This window comes from Plodia interpunctella, chromosome 18, assembly GCF_027563975.2.
Source record: "Plodia interpunctella isolate USDA-ARS_2022_Savannah chromosome 18, ilPloInte3.2, whole genome shotgun sequence".
NCBI classification, from domain to species: Eukaryota; Metazoa; Arthropoda; class Insecta; order Lepidoptera; family Pyralidae; genus Plodia; species Plodia interpunctella.
The window spans coordinates 7,731,433-7,743,019 of NC_071311.1; the positions used below are offsets into that span (position 1 = coordinate 7,731,433).

General features: G+C 36.6%; 2 protein-coding genes across 2 annotated transcripts; one reads left to right on the forward strand and one right to left on the reverse strand.

Moving 5' to 3' along the window:
• Positions 1-4: 4 nt before the first annotated feature.
• On the forward strand, positions 5-10,665 carry Pngl (PNGase-like). The gene is made up of 11 exons (XM_053758635.2): positions 5-340; positions 741-920; positions 1,736-1,901; positions 2,796-2,971; positions 3,945-4,127; positions 4,853-5,023; positions 6,105-6,256; positions 6,990-7,118; positions 7,728-7,876; positions 8,208-8,375; positions 8,635-10,665. The coding sequence occupies exons 1-11, from the start codon at positions 128-130 to the stop codon at positions 8,796-8,798; spliced, it is 1,851 nt and encodes a 616-aa protein (XP_053614610.1). The 5' UTR covers positions 5-127; the 3' UTR covers positions 8,799-10,665.
• On the reverse strand, positions 10,626-11,422 carry LOC128677648 (uncharacterized). The gene has a single exon (XM_053758638.2). It carries the CDS (start codon positions 11,243-11,245, stop codon positions 10,745-10,747), a length of 501 nt encoding a protein of 166 aa, XP_053614613.1. The 5' UTR covers positions 11,246-11,422; the 3' UTR covers positions 10,626-10,744.
• Positions 11,423-11,587: the final 165 nt, after the last annotated feature.

Sequence of the window (11,587 nt, forward strand, 5' to 3'; positions counted from 1 at the left end):
CAAGCCTTACCATTACAAATCAAAATTTGACAAGTATCTTATCAATGCCGTGTATTTGTTAATTCAATAAAACTTATTTTATATTTTTTTTGTAGCGTTTCCAAGTGTTTCAAGTAGTAATTTAACGATGGAAGATATGGCTAGATTAGCTTTAGTGGAGCAAAGTGTTCGGGATACTGATAAATTCGGTGATATTCTTTACGAAGTTCTGCGACACATAAACACTATTCTAGAAAATCCCCACGATTACGAGTTACGAACGATTAAGAGCGATGTTTTGAAGAAGTGTTTAGAATGTGAGGCTTTGGGTGACTATATGAAATATGTAGGGTTTCAATCGGTAAGCCTCTTACCTATCGATGCTTCTCTTTAAATTTACCTTCTGTGCACTCCAACGCCACTGTACTATCAACTGGAAAAAGTATGTATATTAATCTCCTGAAGTTCAGGAGAAGTTGTTCTTTCTCTGTTCCCATCACTACACTGTTCAGTGGCATTAGAAAAAGTAAAAGTGTTTACTTAGTTAAGGCATACGGATTTTTCCTTAAATAAGTACAGTTAAGAAAAAAATTGTGGAGACTGGCGTCTGTAGAAGGTGGTACAGTACATCAGCTCACAACTAAATGAAAATAAGCAAATAACTAGTGTCTACATTCTATGTTTCTAGTTAAATAATAAGTACTTAGGTACATGAAAAATTACAAATAAAAGACCTGGTTAAGAAAGTTTGGTGATTTCAGGTAGCAGACAGTATGACATACCCCAAGGAGTACTCTCTAAGCAAGTTGAGGATAGCTCAAGCAACCATTGAGAGAAAGCTGTGCTTCTGCTACGGTGCCCTGGACCAGAGCAAAGTCACCGTAAAGTCTTTCCAAAACACACCGGCTAAAAAGCCCAAGTTTATACCTGCAAATATTTTGGTATGATCTTAAACTTTTATATAATTGTAATTTGCTATCTATAATTGAAATGGAAAAGAAGTTGAAAATAATATCCATGCTGTGGTTATAGTTCCATTGGAAGGTCCATTGAGGGATGATGGAATTAAAAAATTTCAATGTAGACCCATTTACTTATGGGACCATTTTATATTAACTATGTATATATGTTTTAACTCCAGCATCGTATTTCTAAGATATCTTTAATAAAGACATTACTATTATGGTGTATGAAACTCAAGAAAGAAATTCTTAGAGTGATATGAGTAAAACGCACAAATACAAAGAAGAAAGAAAACCTTTGCAAAAATTTACAAAAATCTACAAATAGTGCATTATCTAAACTGGTGTGTGCCACACAATAAATTAGTGCATGATTCTCCTTGTGGACCATTTTAGTAGATAAGGTTCTGCAAAGGTACCTGTAGATCCAGAGACCTTACTGCTATTTAAAGGGTTTCAAGGAACTGGATGAATATGGTCCCAGGGTGGGACCAATCACTGGACTGATCACCCATCTAGTCCCTTCTGAATCAGGAATTTATAATAATAATGCCCACTGGTGGGCATAGTGTAGGCTCTTGCCCGCGGCTTCGCCCGCGTAAATTTCCCGCAGATACAGTTATTTTTCGGGATGAAAATCCCCTATGTCCTTCTCCACACTTCAAACTACATATTTCAAGAAGATTGGTCGAGTAGGTAGAGTGTGAAGGGGTAACAAACACACAAACAAACTTACTTTCGCATGTATAATATTAGTTACATTCATATAAAATATATGAATTTGAATTTTACAGAAAACCCACAGTCCTCTCCTGTTGAAGATAGAAGCATTGTTCAACAACATGATACAGTATGAAGATGATGAGTTACAAGAACTTGCCCGGGCACACATACCCATCGTGACATTGCAGCTGATGGCGATAGATAGACTGAGAGAGCATCAGAAGAAGATCAAGTCTGGTGAGAGAACTGTTTATAAAAAAAATAATTTCGGGTCATTCCTCTTGTTGTCCATGTCTTTGGCTACATGGCGAACAATGGGCCAATGGGATAAATTTTCTCAGCAAAACCACACTCCATATGTACTGCAGTGTAGCAAGTGTGGAAATGCAAAGCTCCATGCAGATGGCAGCAAATCAATAACACAATCCCCCCTTAATTTTTTTTTAAGTTTCATGGCTCAATCGTTCACCAAAACGATGATTTTGCCAACGTCAAGGATGAAATTGACACGGAATATAATAAGTTATAATAACAATATTGAAACATGGTACAGTGTGTAACCTAAAATATAAGAGTATATAAATATACATACCTACGGATATAGGGGAGAGTAAATAAAAATTTACTGTTTGCAATAACATTCTGTCATGCCTTGGAATACAGTCACTGTCAATGTTAAACTATGCTGTTTACATCTCATTTTAGTGCTGCCCTCTGGTGCATTTGGGTTTTTGCATAAAGAACATGGTTGTACTAGATTTTTTTTACAAATTCAGTTCTATTAAATTTATATAAACTGTATAGATTAGTGATAATGTTGTCTTCTTTTTTAGATTGAAATACAATTTTGTGCAATGTGATTGCTACTATCATAAGTAACAACAAATGCATTGCAGTGAAATTGATATCATCAATTCCTATCCATCCATACTAATATTATAAATGCGAAAGTCTGTCTGTCTGTTCCGCTTTTACGGCTAAACCGTTTGACCGATTTCGACAAAATGGGTATACATGTAGTTAATGACCACCAGAAACGTTGGCGGCCTTTCTATATGTAGTCTCATTTCTTGAAATTTTTATGGGACTTTTTGAAACGAAACAACGACCATTTGAAACATGTCATTGCAGGCGAGATTAAGAGCTTAGACCTGCCGTTCGACATAGCTTTACTGATGGAGCTGCTTAGCTGGTTCAAATACAAGTTCTTCTCGTGGGTGGACACTCCTGCGTGTGTCTGCGGCGGCCTCACAGAATATAGCGGCAGCACCTCTGTCAACACTGGCACTGAGATTTGTACTGTTGAAGTGAGTCTGTCTCTGTCTTTCTCTCTCTCTCTTTCTCTCTCTCTCACCTAAAAGTTTTCCCTTGATTACCAGAGTCGGTTTTCCTACATTTCTACTCCAATTTGCACGGTCATCAGCAAGCTTAATCATTACATAATATAAAACAAAGTCCTCTGCCTCGTCTGTCTGTCTGTCTGTCTGTTCGCGATAAACTCAAAAACTACTGCACGGATTATCATGCGGTTTTCACCAATAGATAGTGTGGTTCCTGAGGAAGGTTTCGGTGTGTAGTTTATTATTTTTTTACCCGAGTTTTTATTAAATAATTTGCTCGTCGTCGGTGCCGACCACATCAAGCCAGCATTTCTTTGGTTTGCCCCTTCCGCTAGGACATATAGCCAGACATTTAATAGTAGACACGTAATTGGTTGGTTTTACTATCTCTCTTTCTCATAGCCACGAAGTCAGACATCGCTAAAAACTAAAATGAAAATTTTCTTGTGATTTTTTTCAAGCTGACTGACATTAACCTTCCTTAGGAATGCTATGGTTACCCATCAGTTTCATAAACCATGTGTCTCTTAATCTCCTCTTTTCTATTATAAGGCTAAACCACATACATGTCTCTGTCTCTCTCGTATTTCGTTATCCCCGTTTCTCCCTCCAAAAAAATACCATATATATTTCTGTTATACTATAGCCGACGGGTTAGCGTAGCCGTATGCATGAGATATAGTAAATAGTTTTTAATATATGTTTTCACGACCTCGGTGGCGCAGTGGTAAAGTGCTTGCCTCTGAATCGAGAGGTCCCAGGTTCGATCCCCGGTCGGGTCATGATGGAAAATGATCTTTTCCTGATTGGCCCGGGTCTTGGATGTTTATCTATACGTATTTATTATAAAATATTAGTATCGTTGAGTTGGTATCTGTGTTGTTGGGGGGCTAGTTCAGTCTGTGTGATTTGTTCTGATATATTTATTTATTCTCCACAGAAATACTACTGCATCAGATGCGAGAAAACAATCGACTTTCCCCGGTACAACGACCCGCGCGCGCTTCTGAGGTCGCGTCGCGGCCGCTGCGGCGAGTGGGCCAACTGCTTCGTCTTGCTATGTCGGTCTCTGGGCTATGACACGAGATACGTCTATGATATCACTGACCACGTCTGGTGCGAGGTAACTTGAGCTTTATCTTCTTTAATTTAGAGTCTAACATAGAGTGAAAGTTTAGTTACGATGACAATGCGATGATTATTATTATGATAAGCACGACTGTTTAATAACACGGACATGAGTCGTTTGTCACGCATTGATCAAGATCTATCTGACGACAATATAAGTTTGTGGCGAAATTGTGGTTTTTTTTCCATCGTCATCATAATCATATACTTTTAGTTTAGTTTTTTTTTTAACTAGCTTTAAATATTTATGTAAATTAAAATATATTTTAGCTATATTTTGCTATTTGCGATTCTAAACTTCTTAACTCTATGTAATAGCCAAGCAACTGCACGAGACAGTACAGTAGCGGAATCGAACATTGAGTTAACATTTTATAGAAACGACATTAAAACTAAAAAAAAAAGGATTTTTTTCTATTTATTACGTTTAACTAGCTTTAAATATGTATGTAAAGAAAACCTTTATGGTTATAAGATTTTCGTTAATTTAAAAATTGTACTGACTCTGTCAGATATAGAGAGAGAGAATTTTTCACAGGTGAGTACACTTTTTGTTCAAGGTAAACTTTTGAGTTTATAAATGTTGTAATTAGCGATAAAAAATAAATATTGATATTGTTTTTTTCACAGAAACACGCATTTTTATCCCAATAAAACCTAAACAGAGGAAACGTTATCATTATATTTATTACTATTAATACTTATTGTATTCTTCCTCAGGTTTTCGACTACGACTCCAACACCTGGCTTCACGTGGACCCGTGCGAGGCTAAACTCAACGCCCCGCTGTTATACAGCCACGGGTGGGGCAAGAAACTGTCGTACGTCATCGCCGTGTCCCGGGACGACTTGCAGGACGTCACGTGGAGATACACCAATAACCATAAGGAGGTAATTTGAACCTTATGCGCATTATTTTATGGTTGAGTTTGCGCCGACAAATAAAGTGTATGCCTTTGTTGAAACCTAATCTACAAATAGATAATGTTGCCATTTTCTTACAAGTGTATTTTGTCAGTTTTTAATATACAATTTTGGTATTTATTTTTGTAACGCTTAGGCCCAAAATGGGTTATCTCCTTTTGAATATTTGTGTTTAATTTTATGAGTCTAGGAATGCGGTTGTTGACTATGTATGTGTATATATACAGGGTTACTGGTATCAAACGCAAAACCTCCTAAAGACTACTTGGGTACATCAAAACAAGAAACTTTTATTCTACGAGTTTTCGTGATTCGTAGTTTTTTTTTCATATAAAAAAAAAACAATCTAATTTGCGATTCTAAACTTCTTAACTCTATGTAATAGCGAAGCAACTGCACGAGACAGTACAGTGGCGGAATCTAACATTGAGTTAACATTTTATAGAAACGACATTAAAACTAAAAAAAAGGATTTTTTTTCTATTTATTACGTTTAGACATAAGTCGTAGAACAAAAGATGTTAGTCTCTATGTACCTTATGCGCTTTTGGATGGTTATGCGTCAGATACCAGTAACCCTGTATACTGTCAAAGCTACGTGTCCTTGAGTCGCGTCGCACGATAATCTAAAACGGTTAAACATGACTTAGAAAAAGTGCCTGTGATGGTCTAATCCTTACTTATTATAAAACAAATTCTTCAGCGTCTGTCTGTCTGATCGCGATAAACTCAAAAACTGAGTTTCATGCGGTTTTCACCAATAGATAGTGTGATCTCAGAAGGTTAAGGTGTATGTGTCCGTATATATGATGACTGAAAATCAGTGTTTGCTCCTTGAGCAATTCCTACCACTTATCGCCAAATTGTATGACTGCGTCACATATTTACGTCACGGAAACAATCTTATTATTGTTATTTATAGATGTGTATATCTAACATGTTCCAACTTTTAATTATTTGTACGTGTCTCAGTTGATGATGTTATTACCCGAGCGGAGCCGGGGCGAGGCGTTAGTTTCTAAATAATAACTTGGACTTTATCTTTCAGGTATTGACCAGAAGGAACATGGCCAGCGAAGTGGAGCTGATCGAAGCGATACTGACTCTCAGGGAGCACAGACAGCGCCAGGTGTCGGACGCCAGGCGGCGGTACCTCGCCAAGAGGTGTCTGGAGGAGCTCATTCAGCTCATGGTGGAAAGGTAACACATTACATTAATTAGGCCACATTAATATATATATATATATATATTTTATCCCCAAATTCCCACGGGAGCGAAGCCCCGGGGCGATGCTAGTACTATATATACTAGCATCGCCCCGGGGCTTCGCTCCCGTGGGAATAAAAAGTATAATTTCGGGATAAAAAGTACCCTATGTTAACACTTTACGGGTACTTTTTATACGGGTAGAATATAACGTATATTATACCCGTATACTTTATACCTGGACGTTAGTCCAGGTTATATTCTACCCGTGTATGTGGATTTTATGTGACAGAGTAACAAACATGCATACGTCCTCACAAACTTTCGCATTTATAATATTAGCAGGACATATTTTAACTTCCTTTGTCTTTTCCTGCCTTTGGTTGACTGGTAGAGATCCCACCATGGGATAAGTCCGCCGTTGCTAGTGCTTCTTCTATTTCTTGTGTCTTTGTATTTTATTAAATCAAATCAATCACATATTAGACTTTCACAGGCATTTTTGAATAGTAATTTCTCACAAGCGTTTACTACTTACTTTAAGCAACTACTGGCATTTCGGAACGACCACTGCTGAGGAGAAATGCCGAAAGAAACTCATTTGAACAGTGTTGGTCCCTATCATGCCAGAAGGGCTTACCTTACTTATTTGTTACATTTATGGGGTAATAAAGAGGTATTATATGCATAGGTATTTTTGTAAAAACCTTTGTGTTGTTTATTTCAGAAAGGCAGTCGACTACGAAAGCCATGGCCGGATATCCGGTTCCAAACAATGGCGGACGGGCCGCGGTGAGATGGGCAAACTGAAAAAATATACATTCCATTTTGAGCAACCGGGACGTTACCAGATACGGTATGTATAAATAAATTTACAGGTCACTAAGTTCACTCATATTTACAACACAATTAAAAGTCCCCAAAAATCTTCCAGATCTATGGTCACGAGATACCTCGATCTGCCTTTTTGAAATATAAGCTGAGCTTTCATATTTTTTTTAATTATTTACAACTTACATCTATCATTACAAGCTAACCCAATTCAAACAACTATTCTACCCAAAATCCATACTAATATTATATAAAGTCTGTCTGTCCGTTCCACTTTCACGGTTATTTCATCAAAATCGGTGCAGCGGTTTAAGCTGCACCGATTTTGATGAAATTTCATATGCATGTAGTTAAAGACCCCCGTTCAAACATAGGCTTCTTATTTTCCCAAATATCAACCCCCAAATGACGAACAAACGGGGTTGAAAGTTTGTATAAAAATCGTCTGTTCCGCATTCGCTGATAAATTCACGCTGGCGAAGCCGCGGGCTATCTAGTATTATATAAAAATAATTAAAAAAATAATGAAATCAAAAATTCAAATTAATTACTTTAGATATTAAAGATGGGGTGAAATGAAAAATATCACGAAGTCTACATTTTTCTCTGTCTACAAAACCATGTTTTTTTATAGGTACTTCCCAACCAGAGACAAGTATAGAGTGTCGCAGGATGGGAAAGAGATAGATGTAATACAGGAGTTCGCGCGTGCTGCGTATGAGTGCAAGCGGATGATGTTGAAGGTCGAGCTGGATTGGAAGATGGTATATTTGGCCAGGAATGGTAGGTGGAAGAAAGAAATTTAATTTATTTACATTCTTCCTTACATATATATTTACTGTGTCTAAAAGAAATATTTTGAATTGAATTAAGCGACATGAAACATACACAACGGCTTTCTTGGCAATATTAATGGAATGGTTTGCCATTGCCTTCTCCATTTCATACACTAGATGATATCAACTAGAGTGCAGGATTCCTCACGATGTTTTCCTTCAACGGAAGCAAGTGGTGGTCTATGAATCAGATTGGTATACATATTCATGTGGCGCGAGTATGATTCGAACGTGGTTTTCTTTTGCTATTAATCGTGTATTCTATTTTTAAATTTCAGAGGACTCCTCGGAAGAAGAGGGCACGATATCATGGCGTCTTAGTACCAATGACGACCTTAAATACAAGCAGCTAAGTGTGAGACTGAAATCAGCGTTGTATGATACTGGCCACATAAAATGTTCCCTTAAATTCGATGATCGAGAAGAAATTGACGCTCAACTCAATGGTAAGTTTTTTTTCTTTTCTTTTTTTTATTGATTTATATTCAGCCAGATACTGTTATAAATATACATATTTTTAAAGCAAACATGGGGTAACAAGTTTAGATGCTATAAAGCGATAAATCGCTTGTGTTAAATATTTTGTTTTGTTAACCGTTATTGTCCCACTGCTGGGCAAAGGTCTCCCCCATCCCCTCCCATTTAAATATAAGGTAAGTTAATTTCGTGGGAAAAAAATAATTTCCCGAATTTCCCACATTCCAGACACGCTAACAACATTCGACCGCGAATTCACTTCAGTCATCATCACAGCCAAGTTATCTGGTGGTTCAGGAGAAATAGCCTGGCAACAAGCTCAGCTATGCCGAATGTCCGTTGAAGAAAACAACAGCGGTTTGGACATACAGGCCGTGCTCGAGAATAAGTAACTTGACAGCTCAGACAATAGACAAAGTAGACTTGATGCTCGATAGAAAACGATCCTGTTTTTATGGTGATGTCCCACATATATAATTATTTGTCTAATATTATCGTTTCGTGAATAGAAATATATATAGCAATATTATTGGATAAAGAATTTTATATGTGAAATAACGTCCTATCGTAAACCTCGTTTATGCTGCGGTTCATTAATACAGATTGTGTTATGCTATCTCACTCACTTCGATGCAGTCAAGTGAAATAGAATGTTCTATAAATTGTACATAATCAGTAAACTGTATTGAGCGTTTCTTGCTCAGTGTGACTGAATATCTGCGCTAGTGTAAACGAGGATTTACCTTATTGCGTTTGTGAGCCAATTATAGACAGAGAAAACTATAGACACAGTGTCTTCTATTTCGTTCCAACAAGAAAACATACCTTGATCTGCCTGGTAAGTTTATTTAATAGTCATTATCTCATGTCATTGCGTTAATTCTGCGTCTATAGTTTTTCTTTGAAGCCAATATACCACGATTATTTCTGTTATCAGGCTAACTCATAGTGTTCCTAATCTTTTTTTTGGCCAGGCGGTGAACTGTCAATCACCTCAATTTCTTAACTTGTATGAAAACATATTGCCGTCTCGTTCCAACGAATTTATGCCAGCACAACTGTAATATATTTCTGTATGATTCAGAAATAAAAGTATTACAATAACACTTTCTACTGCCCTGGTTCAGAAAATTTGTTTACTATGTCCATGTCCAGTCTGTATGTCGTTGTCTATGACCAGCACTAGTGGCGCCGCTCTGTTGTCAAATTTCAAACAAGTCCAAGCTATTTTTTGCCCTGTGGAACCCACGTAGCTAAAGGTATACTGAAGACCGCACTAGTAAGACCTTTGTAAAACTTTGTTTTGTTTGAACTTTTAATTTTTTTTTTGCAATATATGTACATTGAATGACAAAAAAAATACAAAGTACATATACTGCTGCCTCTTCCATGTCTACCTCTCTTTCTTGCGCTTTGACAGATGCATACCTCTCTTTCTTGCCCTTTGAAAGGTATACAACTTGCTAACCATTATACCTATATCTAAGTCTCACGATTTTTAAGAAAAAGAGGTCGGGCCACAGATGAAAGAGATGGAAATATATGTTCCTTGTAACAAAAAGTTGCCACTCCTGTACCTATAGCTTCATCATGGCTGGTACCACAAGTAGGTACAATTAGCACGTGAGTTTGGATCTGACTGTCTATAGTTTGCCTGCACAGTAGAAGCAGTAGGAGTTTGCTATTGCGCAGGCAAACCATAGGTGTCAACTCTCGTGGCATGCTTTAGAAAACTTCGGTCAATGCTGTAAAGTGCTATTTTTTCTTGTCTGAATATAAGATAAAGTTCTAAAAAATGCAAATAACTTTGTTGAGAGAATATTTCCCGCCCTACGTTATACGCCTTTGTGTCATTTTTAGTCGAATTTAAAGCTTTATTGTGATTATGTTGTGACTTATGGGGTTATACCTGTGCAATATTGTGGATAATTACATAAATATCTAGTTAAGTATATAAGCAATAAACTACCTAACTAGCTTAAAAACCAAAATGCCTTAGTATAGTTTTTGATAATGAAATAAAATTGTATGTGCATTGTTTATCACTGATTCTGATGTTTTTGTCAGTTACCAATTTTTTAGCATAGATTAGATTTCAGTTATTCGATCATGTCAGTATATTCCTGTAGCATTTTATGCAAATTTTTATTATTTTTTTTATTGTCAAATACCAATTTCATGTAAACATTCCCATTGTAACTTGTTAAATAAAATGTTTCTTTTAGGTATATAAATAAAAGTAATTTATTTTACTCTCAATTTTTTTTTTACTTTTACACCATATAATTTATAAATTTACATTTAAAAAAATCGAGCTTGACATGCAATTAAGAAGTCATTATTTGGTCTTAGTTTTCAGCCTGATTTCTCTTTTCTCTCTTCCTTTTTGGGTTCTGAGAGTTGTAGCTTTCCGCAGAGACGATGTCTTGCCTAATCTGGGCGCGTGCTTCATTTTAGGCATGGATGCATGTCTACCGAATGGCGACTCCACAAGTGGTCTCATCCCTATTATTGTTGGAGTAGGGTAACCTTTTGGTTTCAATTTTGATGGGAGAGACTGGATGGTATTCTTTCTTTTTGTTTTAAAACCATCCGATTGCTTATTTGGGTGATTGTCGTATTGTACAGCCATAGACTTTTTAAGCCGCTTGTCGTCTAGTTTCAGTTGAATCTTGGGATCAACTCCAATGGCTAGGTTTGAAACCAGATTCCGAAGATCCGATAAAGTTTGTCCATGCGAATTCACGTCATCCTGTAACTTGTCCAATTTCTTCTCAAATAATTTGAAGGCACTCAAAACTTGTTGGAAGGCTTCGATCGGACGGGTTTTTTGCATCATCGTTGGACGATTCTATACTCACAATTATTCACAATAATTTAGAAATCCAAATTAAATATATTTAATACTCGGATGTATTTGTATCACATTTCTATTTTTTGGACTGGAGCTGAAAAATATTCACACGGACATTTTGGATCGCCATACAAAAGACAATGTTTTGACAATACGCCTAAATCTTTTTATAAATAGTTTTGAAAGGTGTAGTGAGTTTCAAAATCTGGAATCTTTTTGTCGTAAAAAAATAATACACTTTTTGTAATTTTGGAATGAACACATGTAACTAAATGCCTTTGCTTGTTATAAAGTAAAAGACACTATCGTTGGTCAGCTGTCAGTTTT